The 26,958-nt window shown below is 60.5% G+C and overlaps 2 protein-coding genes across 12 annotated transcripts in view; one reads left to right on the plus strand and one right to left on the minus strand.

Annotated features, from left to right (window-relative positions):
• Positions 1–626: 626 nt before the first annotated feature.
• MYBBP1A (MYB binding protein 1a) lies at positions 627–15,845 on the plus strand. The gene is made up of 26 exons (XM_022595973.3): positions 627–985; positions 1,167–1,265; positions 1,999–2,082; positions 2,171–2,245; positions 2,338–2,445; positions 3,309–3,484; positions 3,645–3,812; positions 3,919–4,036; positions 5,366–5,661; positions 6,298–6,408; positions 6,953–7,078; positions 7,265–7,432; positions 7,523–7,622; positions 9,261–9,357; positions 9,457–9,608; positions 9,958–10,044; positions 10,126–10,287; positions 10,373–10,543; positions 10,656–10,813; positions 11,866–12,118; positions 12,342–12,467; positions 12,555–12,623; positions 13,198–13,311; positions 13,523–13,624; positions 14,504–14,652; positions 14,827–15,845. Exons 1-26 carry the CDS (start codon positions 722–724, stop codon positions 15,389–15,391), a joined length of 4,098 nt encoding a protein of 1,365 aa, XP_022451681.2. The 5' UTR covers positions 627–721; the 3' UTR covers positions 15,392–15,845.
• SPNS2 (SPNS lysolipid transporter 2, sphingosine-1-phosphate) overlaps positions 15,710–26,958 on the minus strand; it is a 42,073-nt gene continuing 30,824 nt past the window's right edge. For 5 of the 11 annotated variants that reach the window (XM_089900581.1, XM_089900585.1, XM_089900578.1 and 2 more), the window contains 9 exons: positions 23,354–23,505; positions 23,064–23,130; positions 21,624–21,766; positions 21,168–21,320; positions 20,860–21,049; positions 20,479–20,544; positions 18,533–18,631; positions 18,289–18,452; positions 15,710–17,248 (listed from right to left, as the gene is read on the minus strand). In XM_089900581.1, the coding sequence (XP_089756707.1) occupies positions 16,765–17,248; positions 18,289–18,452; positions 18,533–18,631; positions 20,479–20,544; positions 20,860–21,049; positions 21,168–21,320; positions 21,624–21,766; positions 23,064–23,130; positions 23,354–23,505 (1,518 nt within the window). In that variant the 3' untranslated portion in view covers positions 15,710–16,764. Of the gene's footprint in view, positions 17,249–17,805; positions 17,977–18,129; positions 18,191–18,288; positions 18,453–18,532; positions 18,632–20,478; positions 20,545–20,859; positions 21,050–21,167; positions 21,321–21,623; positions 21,767–23,063; positions 23,131–23,353; positions 23,506–26,958 lie in introns of those variants that run through there. The other 6 variants (XM_089900586.1, XM_022595978.3, XR_016388877.1 and 3 more) reach the window with 6 other exon arrangements.

Raw genomic sequence — 26,958 nt, forward strand, 5'->3', positions numbered from 1 at the left:
GACCCCTACCCAGGGACACAGAGCCGGGCTGCTGTCTTTCTGCTCACCTTCTGGGGCACAACATGTACAAGGTAAACCACTTATTCTCACTTTCTGAAACAGCAGAGCAAGGAAGTGGTTGAGAGGATGAGTAGTTGGGTGTCTCGGGCTCCAAAAGGGGTTGGAGCTGGGTGTGTGGAATTTCAAGGCCAGCGTTGGCCCTCACCTCCCCGCTTCCCAGAGCGCCAGGGTCTCTGAACGACAATCCTCCAGAGACAGGTTCTCAAGCCAAGAAACAGGCGTGGCCAGTAGCACTCCTCAGCCGCCCTGTAAGAGGTATCTGTGATTTAAAGAACTCAACCCCACCACCTCCCCCTCACTGCTCCCCACAACGAAAAGAATTCTTCCCCCAGCTCAAGTGATATCACAGCCTACTCGCTGATGTTAGCCCCAAACCTAACATCCCTCTCTTTTCCATCACCCACTACCAGCTCTAAATTAGCTGGAATTTTCTCACATTACCTTGGTCCTATCCAACTGGTCTTCCTGCTTCTCCTCTGCTCTCCTACAATCCGTCCTCCACACAGCAGGGTAATCTATTAAAAGTGTAAGTAGGATCAAGCCTTGTCCCTGCGTAAAACCCTCCAGTGATTCCCCATCACAATCAGAATAAAATTCAAACTCCTGATCTTCCTGAGAAAGGGCCAGGCCGCCCCGCCCCCAGCCACCCACTTCAGTGCGCATGCGCCGCGACCCGACCTGGAAGAGGCAGTCTTCAGAGCCCACGTGTTCGACGAGCATGGCGGAGACGGAGAGTACTGACGTTGCTGAGCCTCCGGCTCCGGGAGAGGCCCCGAAGAGTGGCGCCCGGCCTGCCGACCGTCATGGCCTGCTCAAGCACAGCCGCGAGTTTTTGGATTTCTTCTGGGACATTGCGAAGCCGCAGCAGGAGACGCGGCTTGAGGCCACGGAGAAGCTGCTGGAGTATCTGCGCGCAAGGCCAGAGGTATGGTGGCGGGACCTGGGACAGGGGGCTGTATAGATCCCGGCAAAGATGTAGCGTTGGGCCCGGGGTCATGTGGTCGCGAACGTGGAGGCCCACGTGAGCGCGCGCCGAGGAAAAGGGATGAGTGGGTGCCGGACGGTTCTTTTCACTGCCCCACCTGGGGATGTGCTTGGTTCCTCAGGGATCATCCGAGCTGAAGTACTCCCTGAAGCGCCTAATCACTGGGCTCGGGGTCGGACGAGAAACAGCCCGGCCTTGCTACAGTCTGGCCCTGGCGCAGGTGAGGTGGTGGCTCCTGGAATGGGTTCAGCCTTGCTGGTCAAAACGGTGGGGGAGTGAGAAGGGCAGATGTCCCAGCTGCAGGAGAAGTGGCAGCCGAGAAATTGATGGGGTGGCATCCGAGTTGATGGGAGGTGTCCCCACGTGGACGCGGAGAAAACTGCATGAGCACGGCCTGTGTGCAGAAGCCCAGGCAGGTGCCGTGGAAGGTTGTGTTCGCTTTGGGGTACATGGGTTGACCAGCCTCTGAGGTACATTTACTGGGGGTAGTAAGCTTTGGGGTGGCTTCTCTTATCTCTGCAGGGCTCGGGGGCCCTCTTCTCCCAAGGGGCACTTCAGCTAATTATAGGCTATCTCTAAGGAGTCTGAACAAATGGAAGGGCTGTAGAGACCTGGTCCTTGAGGGTCTGCCTGGGGGGGGGGCTCAGAGCAGGCTGTGGGGACAGAGTGTTTGGGAATCGCAGTCGAGCAATCTAGCGGCCCAAGGAGGTACTTTCTGAACCCCAGCTGGGCATGGGGTAGGGAGGCAAGATTCAGTTCCATTCACAGCTGTGTTCTATCATCAGTACTGCTCAGAGGCGGGTAGGCAGTTTCCGAGGCATCCTTGGGGTGGGAGCGGGGGTCCACGGCCTCTGGGCAGAAGTTGAAGGGAGAAGTGGGAGGAGATGGAGGCCTTTGGGATGTGGCTGGGCCGCTCCCCCAGAACCCCTCCTTTCCTCCTTTCCTCCTGGCAGCTGTTACAGGCTTTTGAAGACATCCCCTTGGGCAGCATCCTGCAGCAGATACAAGAGAAATATGACCTGCAGAAGGTTAAGAAGGTGAGAGTTAGCGGCCCCGGGGAGGCCACTTGGGTCCCGGGGAGGAACACTTGGGTCCTTCTCACCAGTGCCTGGAATCCTTTTCTAGGGGATGGTGAGACCTGCTCTCTTTGGAAACCTGTTTGGGGTGCTAGCCCTCTTTCAGTCAGGCAGGCTGGTGAAGGTAAGGGTTTTGGGGGTATGTGGACTGGCCTGGAGTGGTGGGGGGAGAGGGGCATGCCCTGCTCACACCCTCTCTGCCTCTGGGGGTACCAGGACTCGGAGGCACTGATGCAGTCGGTGAAGCTGCTGCAAGTCCTGGGCCAGCATTACAGCCACTTGCAGGAGCAGCCCCAGAAGGCCCTGGTGGACATCCTCTCGCAGGTACGGGGCCTGGGGTAACGCTGCCTGTTGTAGAGGAAAACGGAGACGACGCGAGTTTACTCATGGAAACACAGCACTGTCCCAGGGAAACGTGTGTGGCACTTGACGTTTTGTAGTAACTACATTTAAAAAGTGAGAAAGAAATAGGTATGGTTTCCTAGACTAAATAAAACATGTTACTGTGTCTAAAGTATTAATGTGCGGTCAGTACAAAAAAACTGTAGAGGTAGTTTACGTTCTTTTAAGTTTCCAAAATCCAGTGTGTTGAACGCTCACAGTGTATTTCCATTCAGGTTAGTGCATGCTAAGTGCTTGGGGTGCACATGTGGCCAGTGGCAGCCATATTGGATGGTGCCGTTTTAGAACAGTGCCCGGCATGTGCCCGGTGGGTTCATATTTGCCGTTGATTTGGGCAGAGCTGGCCCCTCGGGGGCCCCCACTGCCCTGTGTGGGAAATGGAGGTGGGCCAGTACCTAGAATTCTTTGCTGCTGAGGAAAAGGCAGGGACCGGTACATCCCAGGCCAAGGCTTTCTGCACAGCCGTGGCCACAGAGCCAGAAGGACCTTCACGTGGGGCACGTTGTATAAGAAATGGGCTAGTTCTGCAAAACCCAAGAGAGGAATAATTAAAAGGGTGGTCCAGGGCCAATTAGCATCAGTGGGGTGCTTGTTTAAAACCCAGCTTTAGGGACTTGGGAACTTGAGCTTTCTAAGGAACACCCTCTAGTTCCTGGCAAGGTGGATTGTGGCTGTCCCTCCTTGGGCTGGCAGGTGGAACAGGGCCCAAAGGACTCACCCCATGGGGAGAGACAAAGGGTGCTATGAGGGGGGCCCCCATCCCTCAACCCATGTCCCCATGCCAGGTCCCAGAGGCCATGTTGCAGGAGGTCCTGCCAAAAGTCCTCAAGCCCGACTTGAATTCAGTACTTGGTTCCCCTGAGCACCTGGAGCTCTTCCTCTTGGCCCAGCAGAAGGTGCCCAAGAAGCTGGAGAAGCTGATGGGACCGGTCAACCTGTTCTCAGATGAGAGCATCCCCAGGTGTGAGGGAGGCGGGGAGATGGGCTCTCTGGGCCTCGGGGCTGCCTCTCCATCCATGGGTTTGCGCCATGGCCTGGGGTCGGGTGTCCATGTGGCCCCAGGCCCCTGGCCCTGTCTGTTTAGGGAGTGCCCCCTGAGTCCCCTCCGCCTTCCTCTGCAGGCTGGTGACTGTGCTGAAGATGGCGGCCACCTCTGTGAAGAAGGAACGCAAGCTGCCTGCCGTGGCTTTGGACCTGCTCCGCCTGGCGCTCCAGGAAGACAGCTTCCCACGGTTCTGGAAGGAAGTTGTGGAACAAGGGCTCCTGAAGAAGCAGTTCTGGCCGGCCAGGTGCGTGAGTGCTTGACCTCTCTCCATCCCTTCTCCCAGGTTTGTTAAGCAGGGATGGGCCAGGGGTCCGAGGGCTCTGACCAGGCTCTGTCCTGCGCCCCCTTAGCTACCTGTGTTTCCGCCTGCTGGGCGCGGCCCTGCCCCTGCTGTCCAAGGAGCAGCTGCAGCTGGTGACGCAGGGGGACCTGATCCGCCATTACGGGGAGCACATGGTCACTGCTAAGGTAGGTGCTGGCCCCCTGTGGCCCAGCCCTGCCAGAAAGGGCCAGGCGACTGGGCTGCTTCCTGCCAAGAAGTTGGGGTTGGGGGGGCCGCCTCTGGGGTCAGCTGGCTTCCGGAAGAGAGGGTTGCTCTCCTCTCCATGTCAGTGGTCCTGCCTGGGATGGGCAAGCACAGCTGCTGTTGGGAGGGACCTGGGACCGGGGTGTCCCTTCTCTCTGTGTAAAGTGAGCTACCTGAGGGCCGACCCCTCCCCCAACCCCTGCCTCTGTATCTATATACCCCTCCCCCTGCCTCTAAAGCTATGTACCCCTCCCCCTGCCTCTATAGCTGTATACCCCTCCCCCGCCTCTATAGCTGTATACCCCTCCCCCCCGCCTCTAAAGCTATGTACCCCTCCCCCTGCCTCTATAGCTGTATACCCCTCCCCCGCCTCTATAGCTGTATACCCCTCCCCCGCCTCTAAAGCTATGTACCCCTCCCCCTGCCTCTATAGCTGTGTGCCCCTCCCCCGCCTCTAAAGCTATATACCCCTCCCCCGCCTCTATAGCTGTGTGCCCCTCCCCCGCCTCTATATACCCCACCAGCAGTCTGTCCAGACCTCCCTCCACCCCCAGCTAGTGCTACAGTGAGAGCGGCCGTCATCACCGATGCTGTTTTGTAGCAGTCTGCGCACCCCACACTAAGCTAAGTGCTCCACAGGAGAACCAACGGTGGTTAAGAGCACGGAATCCCGGACCTGGGTCGGCCAGGTTCCCTTCTGACCCCACCGCAGCTGTGTGACCTTCCGCAGCTTGCTTCCTTTCTCTGTGCCTGCTTCTGCTTGCCCGTGAGATGAGAGGAGCAGGACCTTCCTCAGTCATTGTGAGGATAACCAGGCTAATGTTGTCCACAGGCGCTTAAAGCAGTGCCCTGTTCACAGGAAGTGCTGCTGGGTTTGTTAGTAGCTCATTTCATCTTTACAACCAGCTTTGGAGAGCTGCTGTTCCTCTCTCCTGGGTGAAGGACAGGCTTAGAAAGTACAGAGCAGTGGTTAAGAGCACTGACTGGGGGGCCAGACTGACTGGAGCCGGATCCCAGCTGCACCACTTGGAGCCCTGTGACCCTCAGAAGTTACTTGCAAGCTTTTTTGTGCCTCGTTTTCTTCATCTGCAGAACAGAGGGGCCCAGGGCAAAGGGTTGTTACAAAGATTAAACTCTGGGGCGCCTGGGCAACCCAGCTGGTTCAAGGGAGGGTGCTTCCTGGGCCTCAGTATAGCCTGTTGTGGAAGAAGCTGGGGCGCTGTTGGATCCCTCCTGGCTGGTGACCCCGGTGCTGTGCCCAACTCTCGCAGCTCCCGAGCCAGTTCAAGTTTGCTCCAGAGATGAATGAGTACGTGGGGGCCTTCCTGAAGGGCTGCCAGGATGACCCCGAGCGGCAGTTGGCCCTGGTGGTGGGCTTCACGTCCGTCACCAACCAGGGCCTCCCCGTCGTGCCTACCTTCTGGCGGGTCATGCAGTTCCTGAGTCTCCCCGCCCTCAAGGGCTACGTGGCCTGGCTGCGGGACATGTTTCTCCAGCCGAACCTGGACTCCTTGGTGGACTTCAGCACCAACAACCAGAAGAAAGCCCAGGACGCTTTGTTCCACGGGTGAGTGGGCCTGGTGGGGAGGGGCCTGCTGGCCCCAAAGGCCTGGACCCTCCCTCGCATGGTACCGTGGTTCCCCAAGCGGGGAGAGGTGGGGAAGATCTAAGTCTTCACTCTTTTTTTATATGTAATATATATACATATTTACTTATTTTTGACTGTGTTGGGTCTTCGTTGCTGCACGCGGGCTTTCTCTAGTTGTGGCGAGCAGGGGCTACTTTTCGTTGATGTGCGCAGGCTTCTCATTGCGGTGGCTTCTCTTTTTGTGGAGCACGGGCTCTAGGCAAGTGGGCTTCAGTAGCTATGGCACGTAGGCTCAGTAGTTGTCACTCGTGGGCTCTAGAGCGCAGGCTCAGTAGTTGTGGCGCACGGGCTTGGTTGCTCTGCAGCACGTGGGATCTTCCTGGACCAGGGATCGAACCCGTGTCCCCTGTGTTGACAGGCGGATTCTTAACCACTGCACTGCTGGGGAAGCCCCTGAGCCTTCGTTGTTAAAGGCCTCGGTTTTCTCATATGTGGCCCCGTGCTGGTGATAAGGGCGTTGGGGGATCTTGATTGGTTTTCCTGTCTCCAAGACGGGGCAAGGGGCACTGTTTTCACCATCTCTAAACGGCTTCCGGACTCGCCTCCTGCCCACAGGCCTGAGCGAGCCGTGTTCCGGCTACGGAAGTGGATCATCTTCCGCCTGGTCAGCATCGTGGACAACTTGCACGCGGAGAAGGAGGAGGCCTTGATTGAAGAGGTGGCCAGGTATCGTCATGGGATGTGCTTGAACCCCAACTCCCCACGGGTGCAGCGGCCTCTTATCTGATCCTAGTTTGGGTCCCCTTGGAGCCAGGAGCCTGGGGGTCAAGTTGTCCCTGCCCCTTAGGCAGGAGGAGATTTAGGGGAATTCCTTGGGGGAACCCTCGGAAGGGGGGACCGTAGAGGCTTGGGCTGGCTCCACCCTCCCCAGACGCCTTTGCGCGTCGGCAGTTTTGGGGGGTCCTCGCCTCTGCATCTGCCAGGCGCCCCTCCCACCCTCCCTGCAGCCCCAAGAGAGGCAGAAGCGGTGGTGCCCTGGCCGAGGCCACACAGCCTCACATCTTGGTTGTGAGGGAGGGATGCTGGTCCTCTCCCTAGTCCGGCCTGGGCTCTGTTCTGCTGGGGATCCAGACCTGAGAAATGTCCGTTCTCTCATCGTTGCCACCTGGCACCAGGCCCTCGGTGAGGGCCCGAGGATGGGCTGGTCAGAAGTGGCACTGACTGAGGGTAACACGGGTTATTCTCCCTCCCTCTCTCCCTCCCTCCCCAGGTTTTGTTTTTTCCACTCATTCTTCGAGACAAAGAAGCCCATGTCCCAGATCCCTGAGACCGAGCAGCACTTCTCTCACCCCCTGGACAGCCGGACCCGGGAGGTGGTGGGCAGTGCCTTCTTCAGGTGGGTGCTGGGCAGCCTGGGAGAGGTCTGAGGGTGGGCGAGCGGACAGGAAGGTGGCCTCGGGGCGCTACTCCCTCCAGTTTGAAGCTGCGGCCCAGTGAGTTCCAGTGGGTCACAGTGTGGGGCTGGGGGGTGTGTGGCCTTGTTCACCAGCCCAGCCTGTGACCCCGCCCCCGCCCCTACCAGCCTGCTGCAGACTCTCAGCACGCAGTTCCGGCAGGCGCCGGGGCAGACGCAGGACGGGCAGCCCTGGACCTACCACCTGGTGCGGTTCGCAGACCTGCTGTTGAGCCACAGCCGCAACGTGGTTCCCCTGGTGGCCTTCACCACGCAACAGCGCCAGGCCTGGGACCGGTGAGAGGGTGCAGTTGCCACAGCATGGGCGGGACACTCTGGGGTACTGACGCTGGCCACAGTGCCTGAGGGTGTGCCCGTCTCACCCAGGACTCTGAAGACTCTGAAAGAACTGGAGGCCCAGTCCTCAGAGGCCAAGGCCACTGCCTTCCAGCACCTGCTACTCCTGGTGGGCATACACCTCTTCAAGGTATGGCGGCCTGGAAGGGAAGGGGTTACAGACCTGGGGTCCGCGGTGGCCAGGAGAGGCTCTCCTCTCCTGGAGAGTGTTGAAGTTGGCAGGTTTCCTAGGCTGACTGCTCCGGCCTGGAATTATATAGCCCAAGGACAAAATCACTGCATCCACTTACTGGGCCCCAGCTACATCCTGAGCTTTCCCAGGCAGTGTCCTTTGTTTGTAATCCCCACAGTTTTGAGGCAGCCGCATCTTCTTTTTGACAGGTGTGGTAACAGATTTAGGTAGAGTAACTTACCCCAGGCCATACAGCTGTTGGCTAGGATTCAAACATAGGGATCTGACTCCACTATCCCACAGGACCTCCCAAAACTGCCTTACTGACCAGAGGTGATAGGTGTAAAGAAGAGGGGCTCTGGCTCTGGGCATACCAGTCACTGATGGGGGCAGTTCTTCTGTCTGTCAGTGGTCAATTAGAAGCGGGGTCCTGATTTTTCTGTCTGACTCGCGCACTTCCAGAATCCATAGTAGTGGGTTGAGGGTAGCGTGTTTCTGTCTGGTGCTCCCCACGTGGGGTTCTGTGCCCTGTCACTATATTCCTCACATTGTCACTCATACTCTTTCTCATGACAGGTCCTCTAGAACCAGCTTTGTCTCTTTTTCTATTCTTTCCACCAAGAAACTTTGACCACGTTCGGAGTTTAGTGCCGGCAGCTCTTTTGACCCTCGTGGTTTCTTCCCAGCTCTGAGCCCTGGTTTCTCTGAAGGTTTTCCTCTTGCATTGTGTGGGCTGGCTCTTGTGGGGCTGCTTCAGGTCTTGAGTAGTCTGAGGAGATGGGACTCCCTTCTGGCCTCTTGGCTGAGGTTTTTGCTTCCAGGTCTTGGGCACTCAGCCTAGCTCGTAGATGAGCTGTGTGGATAACGATCGGTCTCGATGCCCCTTCCAATGCTTGGCACTGGGCCTCTGAGGGGCCTACCCAGACCCTGGGACCTCCGAGCTTGACTTGGGTAAAAGGTACCCAGCCACAGCCAGGAAGCTGGAGGCAAAGATGGCCAGGGCTTGGGCCCTGTTCTGGCCTTCGCTCCACCACCCCTGCCCCCAACACTGACGCTGCCCTGCTGCATTATGGGGGAAAGTCTGCCTTTTTGGTACCGACAGTCACACAGGTTATTTTCAACTCACCGGTCGGTGGCTGGAGTCTGGGCTTATTCCCCTATCAAGATGGGTTTAAATTTGTTAAGATCAATGATTTTCAGGTCTTTCTCTGTAGCAATGTCGAGCCTGGTGTGGGAGGAGAAATCTAGAACTGCAAATCAGGAGGCTGGGACCTGCTGGTGCCCTGTGATCCTGACCAGGCCAGCCTTGTCAGGCTCTCCACTGCTCTGGCATCAGTGGGCAGGTTGGGCTTCACGGTCTCTGAGAGCACTCAGACCCCGTGCCTGCGTGTTACGTGTAAAAGGTCATCAGCTCTTGGGCTGCCCCTGGGGTCTGGCTGGGATCCTCTGCTCTGGGTTGTGAGGGTGACTGGCCAGGGCAGTCTGGAGTCTTCTAGGCCTCAGATGCCAGCTCCTCCCACTTGGCCACCCCCTCTTCTGGCGCAGCAAAGGCTGGGAATGGGGCCTGGCTCCTGATTTCTGTCCTGTCCTGCACAGTCCCCCACAGAGAGCTGTGACCTCCTGGGCGACATCCAGACCTGCATCAAAAAGAGCCTGGGGGAGAAGCCCCGTCGGACCCGCTCCAAGGCCACCAGTGGGTCATCGTCCGGGGGGGGTGGGGGGGGGCAGGCAATAGGGACCTAGCATGGGGCGCTGGTGCCCTGCCCAGACTCAGACCTTTCCCTGCTCACAGACCCGCAGGAGCCGCCGTGGGTGGAGGTGCTGCTGGAGATCCTGCTGGCCCTCTTGGCCCAGCCCAGCCACCTGATGCGCCAGGTGGCCCGAAGTGTGTTCAGCCACATCTGCTCCCACCTGACTCCACGTGCCCTGCAGCTCATTCTGGATGTAAGTTGGGGCCTTTGGGGAAATGGGTCCCGGGATGGGGCTCTCCAAGCGCTGGGCTGCACTAGGGCTGCCTCATTGCCACCTTGTCCTGACTGTAACCTGCAGGGTGGTTGGGGGCCTCCTGCTGTGCACGCTGACCCTGGGTTTGCCAAGAGCTGACGGGGTTTATCATGGAGGCACTGGAGGGAGTGGCTTTCTCTCCTGGGCTCCATCTTCCTCCCTGAAATGGGGACCTTTGGCCGAGACTGGACGGCCACGGTCAGGGAAGGCAGGTGAGAGGGCCCAGGGGTCTGAGGTGGGTGAAGGGGCCGGGCCAACAGATGCGTCAGCTATCTGGGAATCCCGGCAGGTGCTAAACCCCGAGGAGAGCCAGAATGAGGACGACAACGTGGTGGTTACAGATGCCTCTGAGCGGCAGTTGCTGGGGGATGCGGAGGTACGTGCCAGCGAGGGGCGGGGGTGGGCGGGCGGACACGCGGTGCATGGTGGAGAGGCATGACGCGTGGCCCACCCACAGGACGAGAGCTCGGACGACGGCGAGGACAAGGGCAATGAAGACTCGGAGAGCGAGGAGGAGGAGAGCAATGACGAGGAGAGCGACGAGGAGGAGCGGGACGGGGACGTGGACCAGGGCTTCCGGGAGCAGCTGCAGGCGGTGCTGCAGGCAGGGAAGGCGCTGGTGAGCAGGAGCCGGGCTGGGGGTCCTGCGTCCGTGTGCGTCTCCTGCACGAGGCCGGGTCGCTCACGGGGCATCTGTTCCTCAGGGTGGAGCTGACGGCGAGGACGACGACGAGCTGGGGGATGAGGCCATGATGGCCCTGGACAAGAACTTGGCCAGCCTCTTTGCCGAGCAGAAGCTGCGCATCCAGGCCCGGAGGGACGAGAAGAACAAGCTACAGAAGGAGAAGGCACTCCGACGGGGCTTCCAGATCAGGGTGAGCCCGCTAGGCGGCCCCACCCCCACCCTCACCCTCACCCTCACCCTCCATCCAGTCTCCCTCTGCTCCCGTCCCCACACCTGGCTGAGCCCACCCTTCCCGGCTACAGGTCCTGGACCTGATCGAGGTGCTGGTGACCAAGCAGCCCGAGAACCCCCTGGTCCTGGAGGTGCTCGAGCCGCTGCTGCACGTCATCCGGCGCAGCATGCGCACCAGCAGCACGAAGCAGGAACAGGACCTGCTGCACAAGACGGCCCGCATCTTCATGTGAGCGCGGGCGGACCCCCGGGGAGCCGCGCCTTTGGGGTTTCCTGGGTAGGAAGGGTAGGAGCTGGGAGCCCCGGGGGCCCGCATCATTCAGGAAGTCTCACGCAGCTCTGCCCCGCCCGTGTGTTCTGCAGCCCTTAGCACGGGGCCCCCAGTCCCATCCCTGCCCTCGGGGTCACTGAGGCTGGGAGACCCGACAGGGCGTCCAGCGGCGACATTCTGGGCCTGTGGCAGGGGCTGGATGGGAGACAGTAGGGGCACCTAACCCAGGCTTGAGGTGCCAGGGAAGGCCACCTGGGAGAAGTTTAGGCAGTGCAGGGAGCTCCTCAGGCTCAGAGGCCACAGGCGGGGCAGAAAGGCGTGTCCACACGTGTCACACGGGAGCCGGTCAGGCGCAGCAGAGGCGAGAGGTCTCGTGGCCCGGCCCTCGCAGTATTGGGAGCCTTGGAGGCATTTGCAGCCAGGAGGCGGGCGAGTGGGTGGTGCTAGAGCGGGGAGCCCAGCAAGAGTTGGCGCAGCGTGGCAGGTCGAGCCCTCCCTGTCTTCTGGAGGGCAGAGGAGGTGGTGGAGACAGAGAGGCCTAAGGACTCGTGCCGAGTGTGTGGCACAGAGCAGGTGGGGAGGGGCGGTGGACAGCGCAGCCCCCGCTCACGCCCCCTGCAGGCCCAGGTCCCACGCTCTCATCTAGTTCTCCCTCCCACTCGGCCCAGGCCCGAAGGGTACTGAGCGCGCAGGCCCTGGTTTGTGTCTTACAAAGAGCCTGGAAGCCACCATCCCCCGGGGGGTGGGTGTAGATGGGGCTGTGGCCAGGTCGGGGTGTTGGCCCGTGGTGGAGCCTCACCCAGGGAGCTGGTTTCCCTCCGGCTTCTTCTCAGAGCCCATCTGCATGTGGTCCCGGGCCTGCCCCTGCACCCTTGGTTAGACCCCTTTCTTTAGGTGTTTGTTTCCTGCCTGTGAAATGGGACCCGGCGTCCCTACTCTGGGGCTTGGCCCTGCCGTGGGGCGGGGGGGGGTAACATCGTGACCACCCCCACCCCGCTCTCCCCCGCCAGGCACCACCTGTGCCGCTCCCGGCATTACTGCCGCAACGTGGGCGACCGCGTGGAGACTCTGTACGCCCAGCTGGAGCGGCTGGTGCAGCAGGCCGGTCGCCAGGCTGACTCCTCCGTCTGCCTCTACTACTTCAACGCCTCCCTCTACCTGCTCCGGGTCCTAAAGGGCAACACTGTGGGCAAGTCCACCTGCAAGGCCCAGAAGAAGGAGAAAGCCGCCACTGACACCGGCACCCAGCCCCAGGGCCCAGAGGTGAGCAGGCGCTGGCCCGGCAAGGCTCAGCCTGGAAAGTCCAAGCCGGTGGGAGCCAGTCCCAGGAGGCGGCGGGACCATCTGCCCATTTCACAGATGGGAAGTTGAGGCTGTGCCTTCCCCGGGACCCAGCTTTCAGCCTTCTGAAGGCAGCCCAGGCTCTGCTCCCATGCCAGGGCCCCCTCTCCCTGGCATCACACCAGCTCTCTCTCACATGGTGCAGGCTGCCAGCTGCTTGGATTTGAGCCTCGTGACCCCGATCTACTCATCGGCACTGAGCTCCTTCCTGACCAAGCGCAGCAGCCCGCTCACAGCTCCCATGTTTCTCAGCCTCTTCTCCCGGCACCCGGTGAGTTGTAGTGCCAGGCCGCCCCCTTGGGCCCCTGCTCGGCCCAGTCCTCACAGCCTAGCTCACAGCCCGTCACTCCCTCCGCAGATGCTCTGTAAGAACCTGCTCCCCATCGTGGTCGAGCACGTGGCAAGCCACACGCGGCCCCGCCATCAGGTAAGGGGCTTCCCAGATCCCAGCTGAGGACTTGTCTGAATTACTCGCTCGACTCCTGGCTGGCTGGTTAGCTATTTGTGAGGCCTGGGAATGCTACCCTGGGTGGGCCCTGCCCCTTCGACCTGGCCAGCCCCGCCCCCACTGTAGGCCCAGAGCAGCTGGGGCTGGGGGGCCCTTCCTGTGTGGCCCGAGCCCACCAGCTCCTCAGAGACTGTGCTCTGACCTGCGCAGAGGAAGCCCCGGGCTGATGGGTGTAGGCCTGGGGGCAGGGGTGGGACGAGGGGGCTGGAGACGCAGGAGGAAGACGCACTGAGTGAGTGGAGGGCCAGGAACCCTGTCCGGCTGACAGCCCTGGCTGCCCCCCAGGCCTCGGTTCTCCCACCTGCCTGAGAAGAAGGGGCAGGGGCAGGTGAGGGCCGAGCCTAGAGCTTCTGTGGCGACAGCGCCTCCCGCGTGGCCTATTCTAGTGCCCAGCAGGCTCCTGGAGCTCGTGGGGTCCCCCTGCGGTTCCCTCAGCCCTGGCCCAGCGTGCCGAGCCTCCTGGTCACCCCATTCTTCACCCGCCCCTCCCCAGGCCCAGGCCTGCCTGCTGCTCCAGAAGACCGTGCCCACGCGGGAGCTGAGGCTGTGCTTTAAGGACCCCGAGTGGGAGCAGCTGCTGGACCAGATCCTGGCGAAGGTCACTGAGGTAACAGACACGGGGCTCCGCTCCCCCGCCCACTGGCAGTGGTGCTCTGGGAACCAAGGGGCAAGGGTTGCTGGACCCTGCGCCTGGGGGTGGGTTGGGGTTCCCCCCAAGGAGGCATTTCTCTCCTCGGCGCCCTAATCTCTTCGTGTGGGCAACGGCAAGGCTCTGGGCAGCTCTCTGGAGGGGCTCAGCCTGGCTGCCTTCTCCTTAGACCCTGCGGACGCTGGGTGAGGCCGAGACCAAGTCAGGGCGCCAGAAGGAGCTGTCTTCCTTGGAGCTGCTCAACGTTCTCTTCAGGAACATCCATCACGAGGTGAGAATGGGCGCGGGAGGGAGGGCACCACGCAGGCAGGGTAGGCAGTCTGAGCAGAGGTGAGGGGGCAGGTGGGGAGACAGGTGGGGAAGGTTCTGGACGCTAGGGTCAGGAATCTGGGCTTCGTGTGAGGGGCGAGGGTGCCACAGCCAGTGCCTGGCCGGGGTGAGGTGAGCCGGGGGCTGTCCCTCTGCTCCAGTAAGAAAGCCGAGAAGGGGCTGGGAGGGCTGGCGACCATGGGAGGACGCGGCTGTGAGCGCGGGGCACGGGTTTCTGGGCCTTTGGAGGCGGGCCGGGTGGGTGGAGCGTGAGACACTCAAGGGGCCGCTGTGGGCAAGGCTCTGGTTCCTCCAGTATGGCCCAGAGGAAGAGGTTTGGGGGTTCTTAGCGGAGACACTTGATCAAAGCCCAAGTGCGGGATAAGCTTCCAAGAGGAGGCTGCAGGGAGCAGACAGGGCCAGGGCCTTGCAGAGCGGCAAGCGGACCTGAGAAGCCACGCTCAGAGGGGTAGTAAAAAGCCAGGAGAGAGAGGGGTGTTCTGGAAGCCAGTGGATTTGAAAAACAACCCATTCAGTATGTGACGGGGAGGGGGAGATAGGAGGAAAGGCATTGGCAACCCTGAGGTCACTGCATGGGGCACCCCGCAGGTGGGCGGGCCTTTGGGCTGTGGGAAGAGAACAGAACATGGCACCTGGGGCTCTTTTTTTCCCTGCAACGCGAGAGACTGGGGATGTACAGGCAGGATTGGCTGAGGGTCCAGAAGGGGGGTGGGCTCACAGAGTGGCTCTCACCGGGCAAGGGTGGGAGGACAGGGGCCAGGGAGAGGCAGGCCATGCCTCATGTCACCACTGCAGCCACAGCCTTCCTGCCCCTCTGCAGAAGCTGACGATGGACCTGACCGCTGTCCTGGGCGTGCTGCAGAGCCAACAGCTGAGGCTGCAGCAGGGGCTACAGCAGGGGGCGCACTCGGCCGGCTCCAGCCGCCTCTATGATCTCTATTGGCAGGCCATGAAGTTCCTCGGAGTCCAGTACGTTCGGGGAGGGGGGCCCCCACCTTGGGAGGGGCTGGGAAGACCCTCACGTCGCACACGTCCTGATGTGTGCACCGCAGTGTGGGAGCTTTGGGCCGCTTGGGGACCACGGACGCGGAGGTCAACCCTGCCCTCACCACATACTTCTTTCCTTTGCTCACTTCCTCCCAGGCGTCCCAAGTCAGAGAAGAAGGATGCCAAGGAAGTCCCTAAGGCCACGCAGAGCCCCATTAGCATGAAGCGGAAGAAAAAGGGGTTCTTGCCAGAGACCAAGAAGCGTAAGAAACGCAAGTCCGAGGGCGCCACGCAGGAGGAGGCGGCCAAGCCCGCAGCCGCCAGTGGGGACCAGCCCCCCAGCACTGGCAAGAGGAAGAGGAAGATCAAGCGCAAGGGCCCAGCCCAGTCCCAGGCGCAGGGGCTGCCTGCCTCCAAGAGTCCGACCCCAGACCCCCCTGCCATGAGCCCCAGCAGCCCCGCCAAGACCCCAAAGCTGCAGAAGAAAAATCGGAAGCTGTCCCAGGTGAGCAGAGCCACCCCCTTGTCTCCTGAGTCCCCCAAGGAGCCTGCTGCCAAAAAGCGTCAGAAGAATCTGCCCCAAAAGGGGGTTTCAGGCAAGTCGCCGCAGTCCGCACTGCCTCGGAGAAAGGCCAGATTGTCTTTGGCCAGCAGGAGCCCCAGCCTCCTCCAGAGCGGGGTCAAGAAGAAGGGGCAGCTGAAGAAGGCGAAAAAGCTGTGAGTGTCCCCATCCGCCCTAGAGACTCCTATTTTTTCACCGCGATTTTAATACACAAGCCACTGTCTGAGATTCTACCTTCCGCGCCGGGGGTGGGAGGTCTGCTGCCAGCCTGCTAGTAGGTCCTGCCCCAGCAGGCGTGGCCTCAGAGACCCCAGCCCTGGGCTCGGCCCTGCCGCTGCTCTCAGGCACAGAGCACGCTTGGGACCTTGGCTCCCCAAGCGGTGTGGGCCAGGCCCAGGGCTCTGGTATCTGGCGGGTGGGGTACAAGTGTGACCATGCCTCATATCCCCCAGGCTGCTTTCCTGCGGGAGCCACTGGGGCGTGACTTAAATATCTTTATTTCTTCATTTACAAGAGGAATATATTTGGCTTCTCTCTTAAGACTCAGATTCACAATGAGCAGCTCTAAAAAATAAAGGAGCAGTTTGGCTTCCGGAAGGAAGAGGAAGCAACACTTGGACCTGGTTCTTGTACAACAAGAAAACATTGCTGGGGCCCCAGTTGAGTTGGTCTTTGGGGGAAGCCCACCCCTTGGTTAGCCCCCCACCCAGGGTGCCCCAGAGCTTGGTGGGGAGGGGCTACTCCACTAACTTCCCCACCATTGAAGCCACGCCAGCCATTCAACTGTGGGCAGAAAGCACTAAGCTGGCTGGCTCTTAGGGTCTCCTGCTGGCCACACGGGGCCACTGAGACCAGAACCACCTTGATTCCAGCAGCGGTACCGGGAGGGAGTGTGTGACGCAGAGGGGATGTGATGAGCTCCACGGGGGAAGCTGGGGGGCTGGCGGCCGCGCCCCAGCGTGTGGCTCTGGGGGCGGGGGAGGGGGGGGGAGTCCGGAAGGGGCTGCATTTGAAAGCAGATGTCTGCGTGGAGGTGGCTCTGGGCGTTGGCCTGTCCCGATGTGCCTCAGCTCCCACCAGGCTCGGCCCTGGGCCAGGAAGCTTCCTCTGACGGCCAGAGCTCTGGCTGCTGCCCCACAGATTCTGGGAATTGTCCCCTGGGCGCTGCCCCTGGAAAGGGCCCAGCCTGCGGGCCAGAGTCAGTTCCTGGCTTCTGGGGGGTGGGGGTGCTATGGTGGATCCAAGGAGCCCTGTAGGCATGGGGAACCCCCAAAGGTCTCAAGCCTGGGGCACAGGTGGGGTGTAGCTGCCACCAGGGCCTTCACTCCTGGTAATGCCAGCTCCCTGTCAGGATGGTCCCCCACCTGGGAGATCTCCGAGCTGACAGCCAGCCCAAGGCAGCAGAGACAGATGTCCTCCAGAGCGACCAGCAGCTTGGGTGCCCGGCTCTGCCAGGTTGAGTCCAACATCCACAAGGTCAGAGGCCCAGCTGACAGGCTGCAGTCCTCACACCCCAGGCGCTTCAGGGAGCCTCAGAGCCGGAAGTGCCGCCCTGAGGCTTGGGCCACCTCTTCTCGGTGCAGTCCAGGGGTTGTCGTGTCTTCAAAGCTGCAGGTGACGCCTTGCCCAGCAAGCTGTGCGGGAAAGTCCAGCCCCCCGGCCCCAGAGTCTGGGGAGGGCAGAGACTGCCCCAGGATCACATAAGCTGGGGACAGGCCGGCCTCTCCCCACATACCCACAGTGGGCTGTCGTCTTCCTGGGGCCCAGGGCCCCTGCAGCCCAGACCCAGGCCTGGGGGTCTGTCCCAGCGTATGGTTCCAGCACACACAGCCTTCCAGGTTAGTTGAGGACACAGCTTCTTGGAGCCAAGGCCACTCAGCAGTCCCAGACCAGAGCCGGTGGGCACCCAGCTGTGGGTCACATGGAAAGCTTCGGGACAGCCCTACGGGGCCAGGGCGTCGGGGGACACCTCCCAGACTAGGTAGGAGCCAGGGTTCTTCATTATCCCAGTAGCACCTGGAGGGAGGGGGTCAGAGGTCAGGTGCGGAGCCCATTCCAGAGCTTCCCTCTTTCGCCATCCTCCCTATGGGGAGAAACAGGCCTTTCTTGGGGCTCTGGTAGCATGAAGCGTGTGGATCTACTGGAGCCAAGGCGTGGGGCAGTGACCTTGGATTTCGCACTGCCGGGAAGCTGCAGCCCCCAGAGGCCAGGCCCAGAGGAAGGTCCAAGGAGGAGTCAGGCCCTGGCACCTCTAGGAGGATTCGGGATGACAGAGTCCAGAACCGAGCAGGGAGTTCCTAGCCAGTCCCCACCCTGACCTATGCCCCCAGCCCTTCTGAGGAAGGAAGGGGGAGCTGCCCCCCTCCCATGGGTCCACTGGTCAATTCGGGCAACATTTCATCAGGAAGAGGACCAAACCCAGGGTTGGGATGTGCTCAGGCAGGAGTGATGCAGGAGCTGCTCCTGCTTCCAGAACACCCATTCCACGGTGAGCTGCGTGCTCCCCCTCCACTAACCCTGCCTCTGCCCTCCTGCAAGGATTCTCATCCCCAGCCCCCCGGACCCACACTCACTGCCTCAGACTTTCACAGATGCACACGGCATCACCAGCTGGTTCACCCTGGGGGAGAGACGGGTGGGGGTCAAGGTGGCAGATCAGCGGGGGCCTGGCCCGGGCACTGCTCTGGCGCATCGCATCGCGGGGGCCGGCGGACCGGATGTGCTGGGCAGGGACCTCGTCAGCCCCAGGGGGAGGTGGGAGAGCCCAGGAGTGGGGAGAGGAGAGAGGGAGGGAGAGAGAGAGGAGTAAAGAGAGGAGAAAGAAGTCAGAAGATGAGAGGAAAAAGCAGGGTCAGAGCCCCAATCCTGAAAACCATTCATTCCAGGGAAAAACCCACCTAGAACCACCACAAACGCCCCGGGGCCACCCTGGGCTCCCTCTTGTGATGGAGGCAGCATCTGGAGGGCGGGAAGGCGTGGAGGCGGGGACCTTGTCAGCCAGATGACCCACCCACTCCCTCCTGTCCCAGCAAGCCCACCCTCACCCCCACACTCACTGCTGCTCAGCCTTGGCGCGGTCGCTGAGGAAGAAGAGCGCGGTGGCCAGGAAGAACATGCCACCCAGGACCACGACGAAGGGGCAGAGCATGAGGGCGTAGCCCAGGCTCAGGAACTCCCAGAGCGGGGAGTCCTTGGTGCTCTGGCGGATCAGGTCGGAGATCTGTGGGATGGGGGTGGATGTTAGGGCGGGGCCACCTTCCAGAGCCCTGCACCCCACCCAACCCCACCCCCAGTACTCACAAAGCCGATGAGGTAGGGGCTTCCGGCATCCCCCAGCAGGTGGGAGGTGAAGCTCTGCAGGGCAACGGCGGTGGCCCGTCTGGTGGGGATGACCACATACTGGGCAAAAGGCAGCAGGTCAGAGGCCAGCAGAGTCAGCTGTGCCCCCCTGGCCTCAGCCCAGGGGTCACGACACTTCTCAAGCTCCCGTGGCCTCAGACTCGCTCCTGCCCTGGTGTCTCGACTTGCTCTCCTGGGCCCTCACCCCCTCCTCCCCAGCTTCTGAGACCAGGCTGCCTTAGCGTCGGCACTTGGCCCTTGGCGGGGAGCCAAGTGCACCGGGCACAGGGATCGCATGTGGCAACCCTGGGACCAGAACCCTGGCCTCAATCTTGCCCTCACCTCCCCACAAGCTAAAGACCCATCTTGGTTTCGCCTCCGTGGGGACCTGCCAAGGCCTGGGCTGGCTGGGATGGGTGACGGGGGGAAGCAGGACCCTGCCTAAAAGAGCCTCCACTTTTACCCCCAGCACGGACTGCCAGAGCTGCTAGGCCCCCAGAACCCCCGCCAGACCAAGCAGGCCCTGACCCACAGGGGCTGCAGCTCCAAAGCTGGGCGGGCCAAGGTCAGACAGAGGGGCTGGTGGCAGAGGAGCAGGGGGCGGGCAGCAGCCACCTCAGTGGGTGCCCTGGGCAGCCCCCTGCCCCCGAGCTCAACTTCCTCATCTAGTCAGAGCCCCAGCCTTTGTGGACAGTCTGAGAGCAGCCAGTACCCACCGGGCACCCAGTTACTGGGGGGGAGGGGAGACCTGGATTGCGTGGCCCCATTTCCAGGAATAATTAGTCACTTGGCCGTGACACTTAATAAAATGGGACACGATTTCCCTGGGGCCCAAACCCTCATCTGGGGCTGCCACTGGGGCTGGGGGCAGAGGAGGGGGTCCTGCCTACCGCCAAGGGCCCTTGATTCAGGCAAACTCACTCCAACCTTCACTCCCGCACGTGCAGTGATCCCCGCCTGGCACTGAGCTGAGTCAGACCTCCCGCCCACCACACCTTTAGCCAGGGACTGGGTGAGGGGGGGCGGTGCTGGAGAGAGACCACCCTGGGTGAAGCACATACACAGGGAAGCTCGGGCGGGGCCAAGCGGGCTTCCTGGAGGGGAGCTAGCCAGGGGCCCTGATGCCCAGGCAGACTGATCTCCTAGGCTGACCCACATTCTGGCACCAAACCCCAAGTGCGCTGAAGGTGGCCCCATGAGGAGTCCTTCCTCCCCCTGCCCCCAGGGCCCACCCTGGCACCTCCCACCCTCGCCGCCGCCGGTCCCCTGCCTACCCTTCTCCCAGTTCTCTCCCGGCCCTGACTTGGAGGATCACTGAGGACAGGACCAGCCAGCCCCCCCTCCACCACCCCCGTCCCAGACTGCCGCTTGTTCTCGAGGCCACAGCCCCCTCCTGCTTCCTCCCAGGCTGCTCCCATCCCCGCCCAAGGACACGAGCCCCTGCCGCCCGCCGCTCAGATGGCTCTTTGTCCCTGGCCGCCTGGTCTGGAGCCCATTGTTGGCCCCGTGAAGACGGCCTCTGTCTGCCCGACCCAGCCACGGTCACTCGGGCAGGCGCGCCTGGAACCCGGGCTGAGCCGGGAGGGCAGAGTCCACGGGAGCTCAGACCCTGAGGGTGGAGCCCTGGCAGACAGCACCACTCTGGTGCCAGCCTGGCACTGCCAGCCTCCCGGCCACAAACCTGAGCCTCCAGACATCGCCCTCCGCACCCAGTCCCCACATCCTGCCCTTCTGCCTGCTCAACCCTCTGATTCCAGGCCCTGCCCCGATGCAGACCCCCAAATCTCTGATCCCCTCTCTCCCCTCACAAGCCCAGCCGGCTCTCCCACCCCTTCACCCACCCTCCCCATCTGCCCCGAGAGGTTGAGAGGCCCCAGTCAGCACGAGGCAACCTTGGCCTGCCTCACCATGAGGATGTCCGCTGTGATGGCCCAGTTAGAAAACAGCAGCGTCTCCCCTACAAAAATGCAGATCTGCCCGGGAGAGACCAGAGCAACCATCAGGGGGCGCTCTACCCGCCACTGGCCCCAGGCTGCTCCCTGCACCCTGACTGCTGGCCGGGAGCCCCCAGAAGCCTTCCCCCCGGCTCCTGGCGGTCAGGCGCACGGGGAATTTGTGGATTATCTACAGGCTTCAAGCCAGGCCCACAGCCCTGGACAGAGCAGGGGCAGACTGAGGACTGAAGCCTCCCTGTGGGGGAGCCGTCCCACCCCCTGCCCCAAGTCAGACTGCATTTCCTCTTCCAGAGCCCAGCTGCCCCGCCACCCTGGCACTCCCACCGCACTCACATAGGCCCCCACGATGCTGCTCTTGGCCGCCACGAAGATGAGGCAGATAAAGATGGCGGAGCCCAGCATCCCCACAGCGCACACCAGCGGGTCAGCCCGCTGCGTCCGCAGGCGGCACCAGCGTGTGGCTCCTGCGCCCGTGACCACGCCGAGAAAACCCGTAAAGCAGGTGATGGCCCCGAAGATGAGGCTGCGGAGACAGAGGACGGTGCAGCACGGGTCAGAGGGCAGGGCTGGGGTAGAGGGGCCGGCGGCCTCCCTCACCCCGCCGCCGTCCCCGCCCGCCCACTGAGCCCGCCTGGCCGCACCTGTCCTTGGCCGCACAGGGCGGGCTGCTGCACGTCTCCGCCGCCTTCTGCACGACTTGGGCGCGGTGCAGGTAGAGCGGGATCCACATGCCCAGGGCCCCTGTGGCGAAGGACACGGCCGACGTGGCCAGGGAGGAGAAGACGTAGCTGCGGCTGGGGAGAGGCCGGGGCAGCAACACTGAGCGGGGGGCCAGCATCCCCGCAGCTGGCAGGGTCGGGCCCAGGCGGCAGGCTTTCCTCCCTCCTTCCCCCAGGGACAGAAGGTCTCAAATGCCTTGCCCACGGGCTCTGGGGCTGAGGGCTCTGGCTTCAGGGATCATAAACACTAGTAGCCCCAGCACTGTGGACAGGGAGTCTGGCCAAGCAGGCTGTGTGGGCCAGCCTGCAAGCTGGGGTCCTCTCATCTCGGCGCCCCGCCCTCCCTCTTCCCACCGGACCCCTCCCAGCAGCACTCACTTGCGGATCAGGGCCTTCATGTCTCGGAGCCATGACGTCCGGGCCTTGAGCTGCCCCCCGAGCTGGTCAGCATGGCCTCTCTTAGTGGCCGGGACCAGGACGAGGATGAGCGTTCCTGTGATCATGCCCAGGATGGGGGACACCTGGTGGGTCAGGGCACACCAAGTTAGGACACCAGCGCCCAGGCGTCTTTGTCTCCGCTGCACCTGGAAGGGGGAGCAGGCCAGCCACGCCTTCTCTGGGCACTGGGCTCCTCGTCTGGGCTAGTATCTGCTCAGCCTTCCTGACTGGGCAAAGCCACTGGGGGTGAGGCTAGCATATGGGGCTTGGGGGCTCAAAATGGGCTGTGCCGACCAGGGGCAGGATGGGAGGGAGGGATGGTCAGATGGATGGAGGAGGGAGGACAGATGGCTGAATAGTCAGAGAGATGGATAGACAGATGGATGGATGGATGGATGGATAGATTGCTGGGTGGATGAATTAACACATGGAAGGACAGGAGGATGGATGAGTGGATAGGTGACGAGTGACGAGTGATGGATGATGGGTGATCGATGGAACAAAAGGAAGACAAGTAGGTGGGCGGACACATGGAATGATGACTGGGAGAGGAGAGTTCCTGGGGACAGGGAGCCAGATACCAGCTCCTGCCCGCCTCCCTGGGTCTGGAAAAGTTTCCCAGGCCAGCTCCTCACCCTGGTGGTGGGGGGGGCACTGAGAAGGGACTGGCTGCGCATGTAGCTTATCGTTTGGGAGGGGCCCGTGTGGGTTCCAGGAGAACAGAGGCTCAGGAGCCCCTTTGGGTCTTCCCTGCATCCTGTCCAGTGTCGAGAACAGAATCTCCAAGGCCCCAGGCCTCTCTCCAGATGGAAAGAGCACATCTCGGGAGTCTGGATTCCAATATACCAGTCCCTCCACCAGCTCCTGAGAACAGGGAAATCTGTACCCGTCCCCACCAGGCCTGGGAGCCCATGGTCTGGGGAGTTCCTCTCCATGCGCCGCCCCCCATGAAAAAATTCCACGGAGGCTGCTTCCTTCCTGCTTTTGAGGAAAAAACACTTTGTCTTAAGCTTCCTCTCCTTCACAAGACTGGGGATCTCTGTTTCCTCTGATTGCACTGTCCTGGGGCCTTGGCAGACTTGTGCCGAATCCTCCTGCAGGACAGGAAGTGGCTCCAGACCCCGGGGCCCTCACACAGAGGTCTCGCCTCAGCCCCACCCCAGCACAGGGCCACAGCAGGAAGTGCCGCCATGAACGTGGAATTTCCTTCGTCCTCACAGACTGGGGCCCCTGAGTGGGGCGAGCCTGGCACCCTTCACACCTCCAAGTGAACGGAAGGAGAAGAGCCCAGGCCCGCGAGGTGGGGAGCCTGGTGGCTGAGGCTCTGTCCCTGAATCTCTGGGTGACCCTGGGCAACGGCTGGTCTGGGGGTGTCCTTACCCGCAAGGCCCAGTGCCAGTCTCCGGCCGCCTGCTTCACGCTGGAGCCGGTGATGTAGCCCAGGCCGCTGCAGAGAGGACGGGACGGTCAGGCAGGGATGGGCAGGGCGTCGGGGGCAGGGGATGCTCACCAGTCTAGGAGGCCACCAGCCCCCGCCCCCACCCAGCCAGCCAGGGAGCTGGTCCAGGCGCTTCTCAAGGCTGCCTGCCCATGTGTTTAGGTCGCAGAGGGCCAAACTCCAGGGAGAGGGAGTGGTAAGAAATCCGAAGGGACCTGGCCCGGATCCTCACCTGCCCAGAGGGATGGCGAAGTAGAAGACAGACAGCATGAGTGTGCGTGTGTTCTTGGTGAAGAGGTCGCCGATGATGGTGGGCGCGATGGTGGAGTAGCTGGCCTCACCGATGCCCACCAGCCCGCGGGACAGGACCAGCAGCCAGAAGTGCTGTGGGGAGGGGCGGAGAGCGCTGGGGGGGGTGGCCCACCTGCTCCCTTGCCTGCGCATCCCCGCTCCCCGCTTTGCTCCCTACCCGCGGCAGGGCCCAGGAGAGAGGGTGGAGCCCAACCCCTGCCTCAGCAACGACTACACCCCAGGCCACTCTGGGCCTCAGTTCCTGCCTCTGAATAGTGGGTCGGACTGGGTCTAGCCGGCCCAGTGCTCGGATGGAGCTGGACTTTCAGGGGCTGAGAGTTGTAGGTTTGGCGGGGGACGTAAGCCTGTGTCTCCACTGCCACCCTGACTCATTGGGAGACTTCCTCCCTGGGTTCTGGCCCCATCTTGGGAGCCTCAAGCCACCCCTACTCTGTGTCCCATCCCCTGACCAGGCAGCTGGGCTGACCCTAGCAGCACTGAGGACCCAGTGTAAATGGGGAGTGGGTAGGGCAGCCCAGTGGGCTCAGTGCCCCTCCCCCATGCACACATCAAAGAGCAAAGCCCAGCTACATGGGAAGGGTGGGGCCGTGCCAGCTGCCAGTGGTTCTACCCCTTTGATGTGGACCCAGCCCCTGCATCCCCCCAGCTGCCCAGGTCCTGAGAACCAAGCCTGGTCATTTTTCCCCGGCCCCACCCCGACCACCCATCCGGCCAGCATTGCCCACATCCAGCCCTCCTCTGGGTCTCCCTGTTTCTGCACATCTCTTTCCCGGCCCTCTCTCTGTGTCGCTGGTCCTGCCCATCCATGTCTGCGCCTCTCGTTTCCATAGTTCATTCGCTCTCTCACCCTCCATCTCTGAGTCTTCCTTCTCCTGGCCCCTTGCCTGGGCTTCTTTCCCGGAGAAGCAGCAGCCCACAGCCTTTGCCTATTTTTCTGTTGGGTTCTTTGTCTTTCTTGTATTGGTTTCTGTTAGCGTTTTCTATATCATGGGAATTGAGGTTTATTAGATAGGTCACAAATATTTTCCATCATCTTTCTTTCCACTTTGTTTGTGGGGAGTTTCATCATACAGAAGCTTTATTTTGTGTTGGTTAATTTGATGCTGTCCAAGCTGTTGATTTTCCCTTAATGGCTTCTGGATTTCACATCTTGCTCAAGAAGGGCTAGTCCATCCCAGAATGATACAAAATATTCTTTTATCTTTTATGTTTGTTATATTTTAGAAAGAGAAAGAAAATGGGAGTGATTTCCTTATTCTCCTCCGTACAAGAGCAGGCAGATAAGACCTCTTTGACAAGGGATCCCATAGATCCCCACTCCTCCCCCAGGAACTGGCTATCTTGTGCATTTGTCACGACTTCCTCTCTACCTTTGCCTGCACATACATGTACCAAGGAACAACATTTAGTGTCCCCTGTGTGCTCTCAGAAAATAAACATAAAAAGACCATCCCTCGGACTTCCCTGCCGGGCCGGTGGTTGAGAATCCACCTTCCAGTGCAGGGGACGCGGGTCCGGTCCCTGGTTGGGGGACTGGGAGCCCACATGCCGCAACTACTGAGCACATGAACCACAGCTAGAGAGCAGCCCACGTGCCGCAACTAAGATCGTGCGTGCCGCAACTAAGACCCGACACGGCCAAAAGTAAAATAAATATTAAAAAAAAGAGAGAGAGCATTCCATGCATCTTGTCCCACAGCTTGATTTTTCCCTCATTTTGGAAACCCATTTCAGCTGGTTAACATAGAGCTAGTCCATCCATGTGCTGCTAAGAGGCTCACGGTATGAATACACCCCACTCTATCTGGGCGCCCCCCAAGTCGAGGTCATTTAGTTTCTCTCTTCTTTTTCGATTACAAAACTTGCAGCAAACATCCTTACGTAAACCTGTCACTCTGTGTCCACAAGTTGGGAGTTTCTCCCTTCGGCATATACCCCCAAGTAGAAGGCTGGGCTGTGCGGTGTACACAGAATTTTACAAAATCCTGCCCCACTTTGCTCTCCAAAGAGGCTCTACCAATTTACACTCCCACTAGTAGCTTGAATAACACTTGGTATTGTCAGCCTTTTTAATTGCTGCCAATATGATGGGTGTGAAATGGTAACTCACTGTTGTTTTAATTTGCAGTGCCCTGATTACTCAAGAAGCCGAGAACCATCTCTTCCTACATATGTTGCCTGTTGGGGGATCTTCCCCTGGAAGTGCCTGTCACTATCCTTTGCCCATTTTTTCTACCGGGTTGTTTGTCTTTTTCTGGTTGAATTATAGTTCTAGACCTTTATGGTTCGCTTTTTACTTAACTTTCACCTAGCTGGGATTTATTTTGAAGTATGGTTAGAAATACAGACCATACTTTATCTTCCATCCAGATGGAGAGTCAATACTCCCAAAACCATTTATTTGAGATGCAACTTTCATCCTCCACTCAATTCCCATAGAAAGGAGGACTCTGTCTCCTTGATCTCTGAGTTTATCCCTCTACTGTTTTCATTAGAATAGCCATGTTCTGATAACTGATAGGACAAGAGCCCTTTCATTGTTGTTTTCACAATGTTCTTGGCTGTTCCTGGGCACTTTCTCTGCCAGATTTACCTCAGAATCACATTGCCAAGGTCCGCCAAAAACCCCCCACGGGACTCGGATTGTGACTGCAATGAACTCATAGATTAATTGGGAGTGATCCGTTTCTCTCTCTGCCTCTACTCATCTTCTCTCCCCGTCTCTCCCTTCCCTCCACACACCCAGAGTGGGGCCCAGCCCTGACATCGCGCTCCTGTACTCACTGGTTAACCCCAGAAGCAGCCCCAGAGGTCAGACAATGAGGAGCCTGGTCGGGGGCAGAACAAGAGCCAGAGGGGGTCCAGAAGCTTCTTCTGGTCCAGTCCCCATTTTTGACTGTGGCCATCAGGCTCTACCTGACGTTCTAGGCCTGGGATCTTTTGGTTTTTTTTTTTTTTAATTTATTTTTAGCTGCGTTGGGTCTTCGTTGCTGCACGCGGGCTTTCTCTAGTTGCGGCTAGCGGGGGCTACTCTTCGTAGTGGTGCGCAGGCTTCTCATTGCGGTGGCTTCTCTTTTTGCAGAGCACGGGCTCTAGGTGCACGGGCTTCAGTAGTTGTGGCTCACAGGCTCAGTAGTTGTGGCGCACGGGCTTAGTTGCTCCGTGGCATGTGGGATCTTCACAGACCAGGGCTCAAACCTGTGTCCCCTGCATTGGCAGGTGGATTCTTAACCACTACGCCACCAGGGAAGTCCTAGGCCTGGAGCTTATTACCTGGCCTGACCCTTCTCTATGAAGCTGCCCCATGAAGCAAACTTGTATCCCCCAAACCTGCCAGTTCTCTCTGCCCTCACCTCCAACCTCCTCTCTATCAGTGTAAATCTGACTCACCATTGCCCTTCTTCAGACTCTTCCAGGGTCCAGCACTTCCCTCAGGAGAAAGCTCAGGCCTTCCAACCTGGCATTCAAGGCTCTCCATGACCTGGTCCCTGCCTTCCTTTCCAGCCAAAGCACTCTCCTCCTCAA

Source organism: Delphinapterus leucas, chromosome 19, assembly GCF_059928025.1.
Source record: "Delphinapterus leucas isolate spDelLeu-1000000601 "Yukka" chromosome 19, BTC_Dleu_Yukka2, whole genome shotgun sequence".
Taxonomy (NCBI): Eukaryota; Metazoa; Chordata; class Mammalia; order Artiodactyla; family Monodontidae; genus Delphinapterus; species Delphinapterus leucas.

Excerpts from the sequence above, each read along its gene's own strand:
- MYBBP1A (XM_022595973.3), top strand. The coding sequence starts at position 722 with ATGCGCCGCGACCCGACCTGGAAGAGGCAGTCTTCAGAGCCCACGTGT. Across the intron at positions 3,813-3,918 it reads AAGCAGTTCTGGCCGGCCAG|CTACCTGTGTTTCCGCCTGC; the intron begins GTGCGTGAGTGC and ends GCGCCCCCTTAG. Across the intron at positions 10,544-10,655 it reads GACGGGGCTTCCAGATCAGG|GTCCTGGACCTGATCGAGGT; the intron begins GTGAGCCCGCTA and ends TCCCGGCTACAG.